This window comes from Chelon labrosus (genome assembly GCF_963514085.1).
Source record: "Chelon labrosus genome assembly, chromosome: 6".
In the NCBI taxonomy this organism is placed as follows: domain Eukaryota; kingdom Metazoa; phylum Chordata; class Actinopteri; order Mugiliformes; family Mugilidae; genus Chelon; species Chelon labrosus.
Genome location: NC_140342.1, coordinates 25,781,793 through 25,801,127, shown reverse-complemented (window position 1 = coordinate 25,801,127; position 19,335 = coordinate 25,781,793). Strand labels below are relative to the sequence as shown.

Below are 19,335 nucleotides of genomic sequence, written 5' to 3'. Positions count from 1 at the left end.
ATTTAACTGGAAGCGGAAGTGGTAAGCGTAAGAGCCTGAACTCCGGCGCACAATATACGTCATTACCAAACGTTGCTGATTGGTTAAGGGAACTCCAATGATTTTAAACCTCAAAATAAGCATCCGCCCATTACGGAGACAGATTCCTATTACATTGGGCCAGACTAACGTGCCAGACCGAAATCAAATTTTGGGCGGAAACTTAGGATGGTAACGACCAGGCTAGCAACACCATTTAGGCTGATTAAAAACATCTCCTGTGGTTTGGAAGAAGCTTCAGTTTGAGAAAATAACCGCTTATATTAACCGCGATATTAGAGATTAGAAAGAAAAGGGGCATAATGGGAAGTGTGAGATCGGGTTACTATGACTTAATGTATACTAGTGAATAATACTTGAGATATCACTTTCTGCTGCTTCAGTTTCGACCCGTCTCCTATAATCTCCCCGTATTAAATCTCTGGAGAGTCCTTTTAATCGCTCGTTGGTTTTAGTTGTCAGATTGTCCAGCTGTGTCAGCGGCAAGTCAAACACCCAACTAAACGAGAGGCGGCTTCACAGATTTCACTCTTGACGCCGGCAAGCCCGTTGGGAAGTTGTGACGAGACAACGCTGTGTCGGCAGTTTGCCATGACAACACCGCCGTCCCGTAACATTTCATTTCATTGTGAACCCCCCCCTCCACACACACACACACACACACACACCCCTCCGCCCTCGTCCCAGCCTGGTCTGTCTCCGACGTCACATGTCCCCTCGCTCAGCAGTTACTTCTGCTGTTGGGTGGTGGGACAAAACAAAAAAACAAAAAAAAAAAATGCAGCTGCAGTGCAGTAGGTCATGAATAAACCCAACGGGGAGCTGGCAAACATCGAATAAAACATCAAATTAAACCTGGCAGCTCCAGTCCTGATTTATGTTTTTGATTTATCCTAAGTGGATCGAAAGCTTACCGGCGTCATTTCGAGACTCTTGAAACTCTTAAAAACACACAGTAATTTTTAAAATTACATTTTACTTTTTGCTCACACGGCTTTTTCCCCTAATCTATGAGCCTCTTTTACAACCTCGCTGTGGTTGGTGTGTGTGTCGCCGGCCCAGCAGCTCCTGCAATCAGTGTTATGGAGTATGTGACGCTGTGACACCTGAGTGGGGTCTCTGTGCTCTCGTTATATGTACAACAGTAGGAAACCCTGCTGAGAGTATTATAGCATATTAGTGTATTGTTACAGTGTAATCTGCAGCTACCAACAAACAAGTAAACAAACAAAACGCCGCCTCTCGTTTGTGTGCTCGCATAGAAAGGGTAAAGATAATTAGCTACCTGCTCACCTCGAGAGCCAGCGTCGCAGTAAAACATGAGTCACGGCGCAGTTCAGTGTTGGTGTCTTAAACCAGATCTGACCAGATCAGACTGCTCGGCTGAAGCTACCCGATGTTAAACAAGGAGCATATGCTGTGTGACTTCAGGGATGCAGGGTTCAGGATGTCGTCTGTGTTTCATGTGGCGCAGTCACAGGGGATAAGCAAACTCTGTGTTTTACGCTAATTTAATATCCATAGTTACGCCTCTGCTACTTTGTGCTTCACTCCACTACATGTCAGAAGATGTTTTACACTTTTTGACAGCTTTAATTTAGTTTGCAAATTCTAATTGATAGAAACAAAACATCGTGAGACTATTGATCCTGGGGAAGAAAATCGAATGATCTGGCAGTATTTAAATCAGTCCCACCTTTACCAGTGAACACATTTGCACCCTAACATCTGTGCAAACTTTGATTTACAGCACACCCTTCATGATTCTTAAGAGACAAGAGGCAGAATAAAGCCTGGACTAGTTTTATCACCTCTGTGTTACCAGAAATAGGCTAGGGTAATTTGCGGTGTAATTTTTACTTTACAAATTACAGACATGGCCGAGTCGCACGGGATCAAGAGCGCAGTCCACCCTCCGCAGTTATTACAAATTACCGGAGGTCCCCAGGTGAAACTAGTCCCGTGCTAATAGACCTTTTGTGTAGAAACGAGACGTTAAACCTCGGCCTGTGGATGGATCGCAACTGCCTGAACATGTCGTGGAAGACGATGCACAAAACTCTGAGATACTAGTTTTTACTCCAACCCTGCTTCATCCTTCTCTGCTAATCACAGCCGACCACGGTTTAACCAGCTGCTCTGTGCAGTCTGCAGACAAACGTCTATCGAGTAAAGCTATGTCAAACAAACTCCACAGAGAGGTGTTTTCTCAATCAATCGATTCATTGTTTTAAGGATTTTCCCACAAGTTAAGCGAAAATATTCAAATGACTTGTTTTTGTCCAACTATAAAAACAAATAAATAGATGTTTAGGTGAAGGAAAGTAGGAACCCCTCGCTGTTTAACAGGTCGTACTCAAGCCACTAACATATGAATAATATAGCTGCTGATTAATTTTCATCAGCTGGGACGTCCAGCTGTTAGCTTCACTGATGAGTGTCGTGATGAAGACCTTGGAGTTTATTCTGCTGTTGCTGGCGCTGAGACAGAGAGTGAGACAGAGAGAGAGAGAAGGAGATGGGCATGATTTATTCTTTGTTTTATTCTTTGACATTTGGGGTAAGGGTCGCACGTTAACGGGCCTGGAGGCTGGGGGTTGCAGGGCAGCAATGAACTGGAAGGGGCGAGGCTAACAGTCGGTTTCCCTTGCATCCCTTGCAGCATGCTCCGTCTTTGTCTCTTCCTGCATCCTCTCTCATCTCCGTCGATATTCTTTATTTTTGTCTCTCTTTTCTTTCTCCTCTAGTTGTGGATTGATGTGCGCTATATATCCACTTCAATCAGAAAACTGAAAAATACCACGGTGAATTTAACAGTGACATCCATGATCTACGTCTGGTCTACGAGAACGTGCATCCGTCGTATTGTTCTGAGACCTTGGTCTTTTATTTTGGAAAGCTTGTGCATTGGCTCCTCTGTGAGCATTTGCAGCCGTCCTCGGAGCATACACTTATCAACATTAAAACCACCAGCTGGTGAAGTGAACAACACTGATGATCTCATTACGACGTGATGTTCTTCCGGGAAACCTGGGTGCTGACATTTATGCCGATGGTGTTTTGGTATTTACCGCCACCTGAACATTGTCGCACACCAAGCACAACCCCCGTGGCTGAAACCAGACACCGGTCTGGTCATGCTCACCTTGCGTGCATCAACTTGCTGCCTAAATTATACAATAATGAGATAATTAGTGCTATTAATATTATGGCTGATTCCAGCTTTCCATCTTGCAGACCAGTAATTAAATGCAGTGGGGTATTGTCCTTTGCTAACTTCAAATGAGGTTTTTCCTGCTTAATGGTGAAGAAATGTTCGGCTCAGATTAGCTGATGCTTCCGCACATTATCTTTTAAATCCCAGCCGTTGCCGTTCGCACGCCTCCCAACCAGCAGCCTGGTCATCTTTTATCTCTCTGCTGTCGGTCCGCATCAGGTTGCGTAACGCGGCTGCCGTCCCGGCCCAGGCCGAGGGCTTTCCCTCTTCTCTGGCTCCGTGAGGGATTATCCACTGGGTACCCTCGGAAAGCCCAAGCCCTCAATCCTGTCCCTGGGTTTTATCATCCTGGACTCTGGCTGTTCCACTCCGATGATGTAATGGTCGAGTGGAGGGATGCGACGAAGCCTCTGAAAATATGCTTCTGTGGAGATGCTCTGCAGCAGATGAGTAACTGCGCTGCTGCTGCTGCTGCTGCTGCTGCTGCTGGTGCTTCTGGATGAACCGATGGAGAAGGGTTTCTGAGTTTCCCTAGGTGTACCGGGCTGTTCGATATCTTGATCATGCTTTAGGGCTTTGGATAAATAATTTTTTTTATCTGCAAATATTTGTAATGGGTGAACACAGGCTGCATGCCCCTATGAGTAGCTCAAAGCTGAACTAACGCCTCAGTTGGACATTTTAAATATTCAACAGCTAAATGACCTTTGAACAGACGGTAACAGTTTTTAAGTCTATACTTCCATAAAGTTGTTGTAAATCTCTTCTATATATACAAAAAGCAAGCTGAAACGAGGGCAACTGGACTTGTAGAGTTTTTTTGAAGACGTTCCACCTGAAACTGACCAGATACTTACCTCTAATTGGAGGAAACTGTTTTGATCTTGTTTTCCTTCCCTAGAGTTTCAGGTGGGCAGCACCCACAGATGCTCCTAGTTAAACCCTGACCACCACTACCACCTCCTGTCTTTTAGAACTGAACACTTGGATGAAACGTCTTCAGGAAACTCCAATAAATCCAGTTATCCCTCCTTTCAGCTTGTCTTTTTGGACATGCCATGACCTGGAAGACTGAGAACGTCCTCAGACAGTTTTCACGGGACTCTCACACATTATAAATGACACAGCAGAGATAAAAGTTAGATAGTTTCAAGAGAAAATGTGCATAAAAAAAGAAAGAGAAGGAGAAATCGGCCAAAAATTTGAATTTCATTTGTGAAATATACTAATCTTCTCTACGGGACGTTTTTCTCCCTCTTGAGTTCCCAGCACTCTGACAGTTAGATAACGTTCAGTCTGGTCCAGGTCCTGGCCCAGCTCTGAGTTTTTAAGTCACGCCACAGGATTTCTTTTTGTTTGCTTTCAACTCTAGCCAAGGAATTAAAGATGTTAATTCCCTCTAATTGGAGAAATCTTATTCTCAGCCTCAAGCGGGCTCCTTATTGCTCGGTCATATGATCTGCACACATGATCCACACACATGGCCTTTTGTACGCCGCTCTTAGTGCTGGATTAGTTTCGGTTTGAAGCGTTACATAAGGCCTGGCGTTGAGCAAATGTCATTGAGTGTGGATAATTGAGGAACGTTAACACAGAGGTTGACAGGTTTTACTGTTATCATCAACGATCAGGGCGAAATAAGTGTCTGAAAATGTTGAGTAGTTGTGCAGAAGAAACCGTTAAGACGTGGGAAATAAGCACCTTTTAATCTGTGCATGGAAAAATCTAGAGAGTTCAAAAACATCCCCTTTGTTTGTCTAATTATAAATATCAAGTGTTTTTTGTGTGTTAGTATGTACGGCTGGATATTGCTAATGATTTCCTGAATTCATTTAGAGATATTTCTAAGTCTGAAACAATTTTACTTGATTATGAAAAAGATGCAGTCACAAAACTGACTATTGGTTCCAGATATTTGTGGTATGTCCACGTGCTTCCGTCTAGTTTCTCATCTTCCATGAGTCTGTGCTTTTGTGCAGCTCTCCTCTGTCGTCATTCTGTCTAAATCCAATCAGCTCTCAGTCCTGGCGGTGCTCTCGGAGTTGGAGCTTCGGTCACGTGTTGGATCTCCCTCACACGTGAACTCATCTCGCAGTGAAAATTCTAACGAGAGGATTTTATAAAGCGATACCAGATATTTAAAATCAGGAAAAACTGATTTCAGCCTCTTTTCAGTTCAAAGTTTTGGACACATGAAAGTTACTTCACACGTTAGTTGTGTCTAAATGGAAACTGTTATTCCTGTACATATAGATATAGAGATAGAGAATGAGATAGTTTTCAATCAGATTGAGAAGGTTGGTGTAAAACTTTGATAAAGTAGGGGGCACAGAAACATGGAGGTAGAAAAACAACCAGTTGTTGAAACAAGTGTTTGAATAGACGAACAAAGCAGGAACCCATGTGGACAGCAGCGTTAAAACCTTTTTCTTCTTCTTCTTCTACTGTTTTATTTCCAGCAGATTTGTTGCTTCACAGCAGCAGAACCACTTTGTCAATACAGTATATATATATATATTTATAAATATAAATATTCTGGTTTTATGTGGTGACCATGTAAACAGCTAAGTAGTAAATGGGAGCACTGGGATGATGAACTTGTCATTTTTATGTTTTTACGCCCCCCAGTGGCCCAAAAGGTCTTAGCACATCTTTAAAGTTTCTCATCTTTCCTCTCCTCCTCAGCCATCATGTACGTGATGGGAGCACTGGGCCCAGCGGCTGGTTACCTGCTGGGGGGGGTCCTGATCGGCTTTTACGTGGACCCCAAGACTGTTGTCAACATCGACCAGAGCGACCCTCGCTTCATTGGCAACTGGTGAGACCAATCTGCTCACTGATGGTTATTGGAAATCTTAAATATGTGTGTATAAATTATTTATACCAGAAGTTAAACATTTCAGATTTCACTTGGAACCATTTGGTTTGGGGACGATTTGTCAAAGACAGGTAGGGGACTAAAACCATCAGCTACTACAAGAGCTACTATTAGCTGGGAGGCTAGGAAGAGCTGCTATTAGCTGGGAGGCTAGGAAGAGCTGCTATTAGCTGGGAGGCTATTAAGAGCTACTATTAGCTGGGAGGCTAGGAAGAGCTGCTATTAGCTGGGAGGCTAGGAAGAGCTGCTATTAGCTGGGAGGCTAGGAAGAGGTACTATTAGCTGGGAGGCTAGGAAGAGGTACTTTTAGCTGGGAGGCTAGGAAGAGCTGCTATTAGCTGGGAGGCTAGGAAGAGGTGCTATTAGCTGGGAGGCTAGGAAGAGCTGCTATTAGCTGGGAGGCTAGGAAGAGGTACTATTAGCTGGGAAGCTAGGAAGAGCTACTATTAGCTGGGAAGCTAGGAAGAGCTACTATTAGCTGGGAGGCTATTAAGAGGTACTATTAGCTGGGAGGCTAGGAAAAGCTAATATTAGCTGGGAGGCTGTGAAGGGCTGCTATTAGCTGGGAGGCTAGGAAGAGCTGCTATTAGCTGGGAGGCTATTAAGAGGTACTATTAGCTGGGAGGCTAGGAAAAGCTAATATTAGCTGGGAGGCTGTGAAGGGCTGCTGTTAGCTGGGAGGCTCAGCACATCGTGAGGTCCGACTAGCGGCAGCGGAGCAGGCTGCACCACCAAAACTAGTGTCACACATTCTTAGCGACTTTACAAACCCAAGTATCTACCTTTAAGAGATAAGACAAGTATGTCTGTATTTTTTCACACGTCTCGCATCTGTCTGAAAATTAGCGATATATGGTTAGTCATCCGTTGACAGCTCTCAGTGATGCCATCCTTTAACCGTCGGCACTGACTCACCAGCAAACAGCCACGGGCTCCCTACATGAATTATAGGTGGTGATAGCGGGAAGAAGATGGATGAGTGTACGGGTTCACTTATTTATTCATGTGCACAATAATTATGCACAAGTGAAATGAGACCAGACTCTAAGAGAGAGGAGTGAAGTGTCTCATCTTTTGACTGACTCACAGAGAGAGTTCACATCTTGAGTAAATAAAAAAAATAAAAACATGCTTGGTTCCTTGTATTTTGAATCCTCCCTCGTGTGTCTAGGTGGAGCGGGTTCCTGCTGTGCGCCGTGGCCATGCTGCTGGTCATCTTCCCCATGTTCACCTTCCCCAAGAAGCTGCCGCCCCGACACAAGAAGAAGAAGAGGAGGAAAAAGCTGAGCCTGGACGACCTCTCCAGTGACGACGACGTGCTCAAGGAGAAGAGCAACAACAGTAAGAGCCAGACGGTCACGTCGTCCATGGGCTTCGGCAAGGACATAAAAGGTACCGGGGAAACGTCTATCTTTCCACTTATCTGTCCTGCACTCGACTCTGAAAAATGCCGGTTCTGCTTTGAGGTTATCAATAAATACTGAGCAACTCTGTCAATAACCATTTGTGAGAGGGATCCCTCCGTTTGTAGTCTTATAGTCAGTTATTGAGAGATTTTCAGGGGAGATGGAATTGTTTCTTCAAACAGCAGGAACGTAATTTCACCTTTTATGTGTTTTGAGTTTTATTTTTTGCATGAATAGTGTGTTTTTCTGGTCGCAGCACAAGAGAATTTCTGTCCTTTCATTTTAATTTAGTGAAGGGATGTGTATTCAGAGAAACTGGGTCTAGTGGGACCCACAGCTGGAGTTACGTGCAGCTGCAGAACAAACTAAAATAAAATCTTCTCTTGCCCCGTCCCAGACCTGCCCAAAGCTGCTGTGAGGATCCTCAGCAACGTGACCTTCCTGTTCGTCAGCCTGTCCTACACGGCGGAAAGCGCCATCGTCACCGCTTTCATCACTTTCATCCCCAAGTTCATCGAGTCTCAGTTTGGGATCCCGGCCTCCAGCGCTAGCATCTACACCGGTGAGCCGAGTTTATTTATTTGATGTACCGAAGCAGCAAGGACACATTTGAGTCATCGCACCACCTAATCCAATTCTTGAAAGACCGCAGTCTGGCCTTGTAGGAGAAATTAATGGTGACAGTGCAGCATTAGAATAAAGCCCCATTCAGACCTTGCATTAACATCCACCCTGGGATCTGAACACATTTAGGTCGCGTTTGACTGATCTCATTTCAGACCACATTTGACCTAATTCCTTTGGTGGTGTGAACACACAATGAGTCCTGGGTCACGTTAAAGACCACGTACTCATCGGCCTTCGACGCTCTGCAAGTGTGATCAGTGTTTCCCACAGATTTGACAGCAATGTGTGGCGGTCGGCCGGGGGGGGGGGGCTGGAGGTGGAGGTTTGGCCCGGGGGGGCACATGTGTCAAACTAGCCAGGACAACAAAAGACGTGCGTATTAAGCTACATGTGTGCGCCTGTGTTATAACGGCGCTTTTTGCCCCGTGTGCGCTGATGCGCTCATCTGCTGACATTTCCGAACGCCTTCCTACAGTTGCTTAATAAAAGCGGGCTTTCCACACAAAAAAGTGCATGTGTCATTAGTATGAGAAAAAAACTTAGATTTTAACTGTGTCGGGCTGGGGTCGGGCTCGGACATAAAAATGCGGCCCGATCCGCACTCTAATCCAGACAGACGTGGTTTGCACGGAGGGGAAAGAGAGAGACGCGTGAGTGACAGAGAGACGAAGAGAGAGCAGGGAAAGGAAATGCAGTTGAACGAATACGCTGCGTGTTTTAAATAGCGTAAAAAAAGAATAACGAAACGCAATCGGTGTTAAATCTTTTTTTTTTTTTTTTTTGGTCGGTGTTGAATCTGTGGCGGTCGGAGTTGAATCTGTGGCGCACCGCCACAGATTCGTCTGTGTGTGGGAAACACTGGTGATTAACCTGAAAGTTGTTGTGTTGAGAGCGAAACGAGTCTTTTTAGGTCGGTGTAGAGGCTGTGATATCTCTGCAGCAGCACAGACTGGATGCAGACAGACCATAGTATTCATACAACACCCAGGACTTTAATTTCTTCCACTTCATTGCTGGTTCGTCATATGCTTGTTTTTGTCCAAGAGCGGAGCAGGGGAGGTGGTCAGCCCAGCGCTGGAAGCCAGCACACATTAATAATGAAGAAACTGCTGGTCTTAAAATGAAGGGGGCACCTGGGACGCTGGAGCTGGGGCACTAAGTGCATCACACATAGAACATTTAGGAACACACACACACACACTCAGTAATACTGACGATCATAATGTGCCTATACAAGAATATACGCCGATCAGGAATAACATTACGACCACCTTCCTAATATTGTGCAGGTCTCTCTTGTGGTGACTCATCAGAGAATGGACATGGGCCTTCTGAGGGTGTCCTGTGGTGTCTGGGAACAGGATGTTGTTAGTGGGGGGCCTTTGAGGGGAGGGGCCTCTGTGGATCATCCCACAGATACTTGATCAGTTTGGGATCTAGTGAATTTGGAGGCCAGGTCAACACCTTGTGCTGTTCTTCATGTTTTTTTTTTTTTAGTTGTTCCTAAAGTGTTTTTGTGTGTGTGTCTGTGTCAGGCTGCATCCTGCTGGGGATGGCTGCTACCATCAAGGAGTGTCATTACTATGGGGTGGGGGTGCCTGGTCTGGTCTAGGTGGGTGCTACATGTCTAAGTGACATCCACACCAATGAATGCCAGGTCCAGAAGTTTCCCAGCAGAACATTGAATTGTCACAAGATGGTCAAAGTTATTTACTGCTCCTGTTAGTGGTCATAATGTTGTGGCTGTTCAATGTATATCTCCTTTGTCACAGTTGCACCATGTTTTCACAGTTTCATATTTGTTATCTCCCGGTGCTTTAGTTTGTTTTCCAGGTTTAAAACTTGCGTGTTAAAGTTTAAAACTTTATTCTAAAACTTTGAAGGATGCATATTTGCATTCATATTGTTTTTTAATTAATCTTTTCTTCTCCAGAGTTTCCTTTACAACACCCACACTTCAGAGGGTTGACCACATAGTTGTCAGAGTGCTCGACCAGTTCTGTGCTCTCTGTCTCTCGACAAATTTCAGCCTTTCAAAACCTTTTCTGAATTATGGGATGGTTTTAGTCTCATAGCGGATTAGGTTGCCTATGTCTTATAACGGTCAAACTGCAGCAGTTTTCTAGAAGTGATCATCTTAAACCCACAGAGCTTTTTAGAGTCATACCACTGTAGCTGAGAGGAAGATGACGCTCTGCTCAGAAGTTTATTCTGTGGCTGTTTTATCGCCACGTTTGGAAGATTATATGAATGCCTCTTTCATTAAAAGATGTGAAATAAGATAATTGCATTTTGGAAAAGTCACAGCTTCAGGGATTCACCAGAATCGACCACACATACAGTAAAAGTGTTTTTGAACACGTTTTTAAAACCTTTCACTCATTTCAGAACTCACACCTCGGAAGACGTTTGTTATCAGAAATGTTTCCCTGTTGAGTTGCGTAACTGTCTCAGCTGTAGGTGGAGTGGGCTGTGATTAAAACTGCCACTCATACACATATTTCCATATCACGCCATCCTCCAGTGAGTGAAACCAGATTAATTCTTGGGGGGCCGGCTCAAGGATTTGTGGGGGTCCCAGGACCCCACTTTGGTCTCTGTAGAGTTTGATTGCACTACAGAAAGTTTGTGTGAGTTGGCTTCATGAGATTAAGAATGATGAAGTGTTTTTGTGGCTATTGTTTAGTATTTTATCATGGACTACAGCGATCAGGCGTAACATTATGACCACCTTCCTAATATTGTGTTGGTCTCCCTTGTGGTGGCTCATCAGAGAATGGACATGGGCCTTCTGAGGGTGTCCTGTGGTGTCTGGTAACAGAATGCTGTTAGTGGGGGGCCTTTGAGGGGAGGGGCCTCTGTGGATCATCCCACAGATACTTGATCAGTTTGGGATCTAGTGAATTTGGAGGCCAGGTCAACACCTTGTGCTGTTCATGTCATTGCTATGGGGCGGGGGTGTCTGGTCTGGTCTAGGTGGGTGCTGCATGTCTAAGTAACATCCACACCAATGAATGCCAGGTCCAGAAGTTTCCCAGCAGAACATTGAACTGTCACAAGATGGTCAATGTTATTTACTTCTACTGTTAATGGTCATAATGTTGTGGCTGATCTGTGTATGTACTATTAACAGGAGGATATTCTCACCTTTTCGAGTGTTTTTACGTAACCTTTAGTTCCTGGAAGCGAGATGATTATTCAGAGAGACCTAGTCAGACACATGTTTTGTTGTCTTCCACTTATTCTTAGTCACGATGCCATTACGTTATTTATAGGTCAGACAGAAACCCCAAGCACAGGGAAGGCTTACTGAGCAGGAAGTTATATTCAAAGAAAGTTAAACATGTCTCTAAGTTGCAGCTCTTTTTAGAATTTTCTGCAAATTCCGAGAAGAAGAAGTGTTGATGGTAATAAACTACGAGGACAGAAAGCTGCCCATGACGGGACAAAACATTATCTAACACCGGCTGAAGAGACGCTACCTCTGCCTGGGTTAGAGGCTCCCCTCCCTTCGTGGCCACCCACACTCAAACTGTGTTCTGTCACGGTAATGTAAAGAGGCCCGGAGGCGCCGCTTCTTGTGATTTGCTGCATTTTTCTTTAGGATGTCTTTGCAGAGAAAGCGATGGCTGCCAAGAACACAGTTATACAATTTATAACGGCTGATTCAGTTTGTAAAAAAAATGGGACTTATTGTCTAGATTCTTAGAAAAAGTAGCAGACAACTTGTCTCCCTGAACAAGATATATATATATAACTTGCTGTTTTACACAGAAACTATTAGAAGCCCAACAAACCCAGACTACTGCAGAGCTCAGACTACAGGAGTAATTCAATCCTTCCGATTATCGGTGGAGAAATCTGGTCCCGTTCTGTGCCTGTATTTGCCCCAGATTAGCTTGTAATGTGAGGTGTTTACAGATCCCCCCTAAAACTACTCTCAGTTTCCTGATTAATAACAAACATGTTTAATATTTAAGATATTAACTCAAGAAACTAGTCTACAAGGAGACGAAGCAGCTTTAGCTAGCACACCTCTATATAGAGACAGATCTTAGCCAACTCTCTCACTGTAACTGATTACAAAGTTACATCAAGTTCTTCTTCTTCTTCTACTTTTGGTTTGATTGGTGGTTGACAACCAGTTTGCAGATGCATTACAGCCACATTCTGGACTTTCTGAAGTTTGGGTTGCAGGATTTAATGTTGCACCACAGTCTTTGGGCGGTATAAGTTCTTCTGAACTTGTGAAACGTCATCAGTCGCTGGCCAAGGACAGTCCGAATACTGCATGTGTTCTTGCTTTGCTCGTTTTATCGAGGACGCCTCTGGAGGTAACTTGTGTGGTCTTGGGAAAGCCACGTATCCCAGAATGCACTTTGTGGGCGTCATCAAGTACGCTGCTGTTCCAGAGTCCTCTAAAGTCCTGCTGTCAAGTCCGAGCTACCAAGTACACAACTCCAAACGTCCCATACTTGGTATTGACGAACGCCTGAGTCTCTCCAAACATTTTCCTTTTTCTTTGTCCTCTTCTGGTTTGATTGCCAGTTTGCAAACCAGCCTACAGGTGCATTACCGCCACCTGCGGGACTGGAGGGTGGATCAGTAGATCATCATGATGATCATGTAGTGTGTGCAAGTTCAAATGCATGGATATGTTCTTGCCACGCCCGTTTTTATTGAGGATGCACCGAGAGGTAACTTGTGTGAACTTGGGAGAAAACTATGTATCCCAGAATGCATTTTGTTGGCCTCATAAAGTTCCAAATCACAGAATGACCGTCCTGTGTCTTCCCGTCCTCCAGAGTCTATAATTCACAACTGAACTCGTCAAGTCCTAACCACGCAAGTACGCAAGTCAGAAGTTCATGTATTTTGTCTTGTTTTGAAATCAGATCCAGGATTGGTTTTATAGAGAAGGATATCTGTGAAGTTTGTCCTTCAGTTTGTGGTTTAACCTGATTCCAAATGTAATTTTGAAAGCTCCTAAAAATCTGAGCATAGCACCACTATGATCTGTGGAGTTCTGTATGAACACACAATCTTCTGCCAAACTAAGTAGTTTTGATAAATTTCACACAAGAGATTTGTCTTTGCTCTTCTTGCGTGTTTAAACTTGAATAATTTTGAAATATTTTTATAGAAATGAGCTGAGATCGCGGTCACACTCTGCTCACAAGTCTGGATTTAGGTTTTATTTTTGCTCCTGAACTGAGAAATACTTTACTTGTTTGGCTACAGGGTCACAGATAATTCTGAAATGCTGCATCAGCAACATCAGAATCTGCTGTTTTAAAGACAGGCACATAAAACAAAGTTAATAAAAGAAGAACAATAAAACATAAATAAAAAAATACAGCTGGGAACTTAACTTAAAACTCAATTTGAACTAGTAAGTAAAGACATCACAGAAGAAATATAAGCTCAGTCGCATTGTCATAGGAATAATATAAACTATTGTATCTTGGCTTTAAAGTCACGTTGATGCATTTCCGTCCACTAGGGGGCAGAAGAGCATTTTTCTACACCAGTAAAGTGACTTTACTTTCTCAGTTTGTCATTTTTGTTTTAGGCAGGTTGTACAGTTGGTTTTATCAGATCCTGTCTCTAAAGTAGCTGGAAGAGTTGGTGAACGTTGGGATGTGGATTTGTCTTCATCATCATTTTTAACTTATGAACATCCTGCTCGAGTCAGTGCAGACTGATTTGAATAAAAGTGTCTAATATCTACCCCTCTCTCTCTCTCTCTCTTTCCCCAGGTGTGATAATTGTGCCCAGCGCCGGCGTGGGCATCGTCCTCGGCGGCTACATCATTAAGAAGCTGAAGCTGGGAGCTCGCGAGTCCGCCAAGCTGGCCATGATCTGCAGCGGCGTCTCCCTGCTCTGCTTCTCCACGCTGTTCATCGTGGGCTGCGAGAGCATCAACCTCGGAGGAATCAACATCCCTTACACCACCGGGTGAGGAACCTTGAGAGGGGGAGAAACCGGGAGGCTGAAATAATAATAATAATAATAAAAAAAAAAAGACGGGCGGTGAAGGAAGAGTTAAAAACACCCACGCAGAAAAGTTATGAAAGAGGCTGAAGGAGAGATTGGCCTCGTGAAAGCATCAGCTCAACACATGAATAGTCTGTTTCTTTTTGTCCGTCATGTACCCATCAGATCACGCGTGGTGGTGCGTTCAATGCCCCCTGATTCAGCACGACAGTCTGAATACATAACATCTTGTAGTTTGTGGAAGTTTGAGATTAGAGAGAAGATGCCGCCCAAGCCATACCTGACCTTTTATTACTGAGTATCTGAATCCTGCTCTGATGTTAAATGTCCTAGAGTTGGTCTCCTGTAGCTTCCTAAAGTCTTTCCTTGTCTTCTCCTAGAGTCAACTGGATTCAGTCCAATAAATCTTTCTGTCAGAGTTAATGTAGTGTGGAGAGGGTAGCTGGTACCTTGTGTTCTCTTCTCCAGAAATGTTCTGGTCATCCAACGCTGCCATAAACTCCCTAACCCTCTCTGGAAGATGTTTCTCCTTGACGCTGTCTCCAGGAAACTTTCCTTTTAAACGTTCTGTGTTTGTTGTCTGAGTGGACTCAGTGTTGAAACGAGTTGGTAGTATTGAATGACGATCAACTACTACCACCTCACCAAACGTTGCATAATTTACAAATTTCTCTCTGACTGACTCCATATTCCAGAGTAAAGTTCTTCCACACAGACAGACATGTTTAATCACGTCATTTTGCTTCTTCTTCGTTTCATTTTTGCAGCTTTGACGCTAGTTGTTAAAACAGAAGGAGAAGAAGAAGTTTTGACACTACAGGGACCTGGTTTTGGTTCATGCCAGAGCTAAAATAAATAACAGCAAACACAGATCAGGGCATCCCTTACTCAAATACATGATTGGCTTTAATAAATCCATCATTGACTTTGAACAGATGCAGCTTTCTTCATGGTTAACCACCATCCAGGGTTTCAGTCGTTTTAAATAACTTCCCTGCGTAACAGAGTCGTGGTAGCGTTTTTTTTTTTTTAATCGTCCCATCTGTGGCCGGTGTCAGAGAGGAAGCACGTGTCGAGATCGTTGCAGGATAACGAGCCAGTAAACGGAGGCGTTTTCTTTTGGACAGAGCGTCCCTGAGAGCGATTACATGGCAACGATGGAAAACGTCCAAGGACAGCTTGGCAGGGAGGATCTTTGGCCGACTGCCCTCTCTTTTTTCCTCTCGTGTTTCTCCCTCTGGTCGTTACTTCCCTCTGTCTGTCTCTCTGTCCTCAGTGTCCTTCTCTCTTCATCTTTTAAAATCTTTCTTTCTTTCCTGTCTGTTTTTCTACTGGTGTTTGTCTCTTGTTCTTAATCTCCTTTCCTTCCATCTTGTTTCCACATCTGTCTCTCCTCCTTTCATTTATTTAATTCTCTCATGACTTCACCCATTTCCTCTTCTATTTGCACATCTTTTATTTCCCTTCCTTCCTCACTCTTCTCTCACCAAGGTCTCTGCTTCTTATTTTATTCTTTTTACTTCTCGTTCAGTCTTGTAGTTTGCCACAGGCTGTGGCGGTTCTCCTCTGCCACCAACAGGACGTCATTTTCAAAAACAGAAGTTGCTCGTTTCAGACGTTTTTATATATTTGAATATTTTTCCTCCCCTCTCCAGACCTACACTCACTATGACGCAGAGGAACCTGACCGGAGGCTGTAACGTGAACTGTGGCTGCAAAATCCATGAGTACGCTCCGGTCTGTGGATCTGATGGCATCACGTACTTCAACCCCTGCCTGGCCGGCTGCAGCAGCGTGGCCAACGACAGCACCGGGGTAAGAAAGGACGCAAATTTCACGGTGCATGCAAAATTGTCTCACTTCATGAAAGGACAGACGTGTGGAAAATGAATATCTTCATTCTTCCACGCAGCAGAGGTTTAGTCGTGTGGTTTTGCTTCTTCTTCTTCTTCTGCTTCTTTGCCAGCCTCGATGCTAGCCAAGAAAGAAGAAGAAGATGTTTTGACACTACAGGGATGTGGTTTTGGTTTTTGGCAGGCCTGAAACAAATAACTACCAAAGATCGGCCTTGGCTGCAGCCCGATACCGATCCGATCATTTTAGAAATGCCTGGATCTGCCTCGATAACAATCCATCCATCCATTCATTCATTCATCTTCTGTAACCACTTGTCCTGTGAAGGGGGGCAGGAGTCTATCACAGGCCTAACACAGAGAGACAGACAACCATTCACACTCACACCTACGGACAATTTAGAATCACCAATGAACCTAACCAGCATGTCTTTGGACGGTGGGAGGAAGCTGGAGTACCTGGAGAGAACCCACGCAGACACAGGGAGAACATGCAAACTCCACACAGAAAGGCCCAGTCGACCCATGGATTAGAACCCAGAACCTTCTTCCGATACCAATCTGAACCGTAGTACTAGTACTTTTGTCAGTTTTTCCACTACAGAGTGTATCATTGCCCTCCACAGGGTGAAATGCTTCACCACACTACAGTGCACTTCAGATTCTGCTTGCTTTCCTCAGCCTCACTGCTACATCGATTCCTGCAAACCACAGAATGGGTCACAGGACACAATAAATTTGAGGTGTTCAAGGGAGTTGCATTAATGTGTTCATTTTGACAACCAGAATAAAAATAGAAGAAGGCTAATAATTCTGCTTATATGATTTGAAATGCTGGCAGTCTACTTGATGTTGGTCTGACTATGTAATATGACGTTGCAGACTAAAACTTATTCACCTTTTCCCCGTCTGTCCTCCAGATCCGTAACTACTCGGACTGCGCCTGCGTCCAGAGCCGACAGGTCATCACGCCGCCGTCCAGCGGTCAGGGCAGCAACCAGCTGCAGCTCGTCATCGTCAAGACCTACCTGAACGAGAACGGCTACGCCGTGTCGGGGAAGTGCGACCGCACCTGCAGCACCCTCATCCCCTTCCTCATCTTCCTCTTCATCGTCACGCTCATCACTGCCTGCGCCCAGCCCTCCGCCATCATCGTCACCCTCAGGTACGAGCAGCAGCTGTTAGGCGAACTCGTGACGGTGTTTAGAGGCGAAGAGGGAGCTGTTTTATTAGGAGAGCGAATGTGAATGTGCTTCTAAAATAACTTCTAAATGGTTCTTTGATGGTTTTTCAGAGGGTGAAACAGACAAACATTAGTTTTAGAGATTGTCTTAATGTTTTTTTTAAGTATAAACTAGGGATGCACCGAAAAATCTAAGGCCAAAAATGCACTTTCGGACCATTTTCAGGGCTGTTGCTGCGGTTGTTGCTTGCACGTGTTGTTTCGGCCGAAAAAACGAAAATTTATCGCCGGAACAACCCGGCAGAAACAACAAGGCCGAAACAACACGGCCGAAAAACCACGGCCGAAAAACCACGGCCGAAAAACCACGGCCGAAACAACACGGCCGGAACAACACGGCCAAAAACAACACGGCCGGAACAACACGGCCGAAACAGGATGTTGCGATGATGCAAGCAACAACCGCAGCAATTTTTCGGCCGAAAATTTTCAGCCAAGAAAACGAAAATGCACTTTTGGGCTATTTTCGGCCGAAAAAATTCGGTGCATCCTTAGTATAAACACTTTATATGAGCTTGTGCACAGTGCAGCTACATTTTCATTTTTATTTACTGTACCCATCTGAATGGGTTAAAGTAAAAAGCACGAGTCATTCATTACTAGTGATGCAGTACAAGTACTTTCACATGCACCTAATTATTCACCACTGCTCGTTACTTCCTTAGACCTAGCAGTCTAATCATGGAACCTGGTTATCGAGGACTATTTATGGACGAGTTTGCTATGAAGTGGTGCAAGAAACTGATCAAATAATGAACCTTTAATGTCTTAACATGAGGCAGTGAAGGCATCTTGTCATATTAGAAGTTAGATGTTGTCCATAGCAGCTAAAAGGAGCTTCTGTCCTCCGTCTCCATGTCTCTGTGTGGTTTCGTTGCAGGTCTGTGGCGGAGCAGGAGAGGCCGTTCGCTCTGGGAATGCAGTTTGTTCTCCTCAGGACTCTCGGTGAGCCAACCCAAAAAATGTGAAGTGTAAAACCCTGCGTCAGTCCGGCCTGAGCAGAGGAAGTTAGCGAGCGTCAGCTAAATGCGGCGGTTGTAAATGCGCAGCTCGTTCTGTAACTGCTGACTGACGAGCTGATTTAGCATTAGCAGATGAGACGTTGTTTATTAGATGTCACAGCTCCCCTGAATAAGGAGCGAGGAGGTTAAATTGGATTTGATGAATGGGAAGCTGCTGTCAGTCTGAGTTAGTCAGAGAGGACAGAGAGGGACGAGGGACGGGGGGGGGGTTATCATCACCTCGTCTGTCCCACAGCTCTAAATCAGATTTCCTCATCAACGTGTCTTTTGCTCGTTCTCGTCGTTGCCCTTTCTTTGCCCTAATTTTTGTCTCTTCCTCTTTCTCATTCACGCCTTCTTCCTCGTTCTTCCTCCGTCCTCTCTTCTCCTCTCAGCCTACATCCCGACGCCCATTTACTTCGGCGCCGTCATCGACACCACCTGCATGCTGTGGCAGCAGGACTGCGGCGTGCACGGCTCGTGCTGGGAGTACGACGTCACCTCGCTGCGCTTCGTCTACTTCGGCCTCGCCGCCAGCCTCAAGTTCTTCGGCTTCCTCTTCATCTTCCTCACCTGGTACTCCATCAAGTACAAGGAGGAGCGGGTGGAGCGCTGGCTCAAGCGCCACCTGTCGCCCGCCGACACCGTGGGCAGCCTCGTCTGCCACCCGGGGGGCCACAAGGGCCACGCCCGCACCCGCTCCTGCCCCGTCAACATCCCCCGAACCGACCCCGCCGCGCTGCCCGCCAACGCCCCGCTGCGCGCCGGCGCCCTCAACCGTGGCGTCAGCACCCAGAGTTGCCCCGGCAACGAGCTAAAAGCAATAACTCCTCCTCCTCCTCCTCCCTCTTCGGCGGGCACTCCTTCATCTGCGCCGGCCCCCACCCCCGCCCCGGCCCCCGCTCCGGCCCGATCCCTGGAACACGTTTCAGTCCGAGTCTGACGAGGCGGGTCACACACATGCGCTTTTATTCTGAAATCCAGTCGGCTGGATTTAAGCTGCCGCCGCCGCCACGTGGACGTCCTGCTCTCATCTCTTGTAAAACAATAAAAGTAAAGTTTAGCATCACTGAG

The 19,335-nt window shown here is 45.3% G+C and overlaps 1 protein-coding gene across 1 annotated transcript in view; it reads left to right on the top strand.

Annotated features, from left to right (window-relative positions):
- The window catches only part of LOC311489288 (solute carrier organic anion transporter family member 5A1-like), a 28,290-nt gene extending 8,955 nt beyond the window's left edge, over window positions 1–19,335 (top strand). Inside the window, exons 2-9 of the mRNA XM_084546304.1 lie at window positions 5,942–6,074; window positions 7,306–7,526; window positions 7,938–8,102; window positions 13,927–14,125; window positions 15,820–15,979; window positions 16,938–17,182; window positions 18,141–18,205; window positions 18,657–19,335. Coding sequence (XP_084402430.1) covers window positions 5,942–6,074; window positions 7,306–7,526; window positions 7,938–8,102; window positions 13,927–14,125; window positions 15,820–15,979; window positions 16,938–17,182; window positions 18,141–18,205; window positions 18,657–19,204 — 1,736 coding nt within the window. The 3' untranslated portion in view covers window positions 19,205–19,335. The remainder of the gene's footprint in view (window positions 1–5,941; window positions 6,075–7,305; window positions 7,527–7,937; window positions 8,103–13,926; window positions 14,126–15,819; window positions 15,980–16,937; window positions 17,183–18,140; window positions 18,206–18,656) is intronic.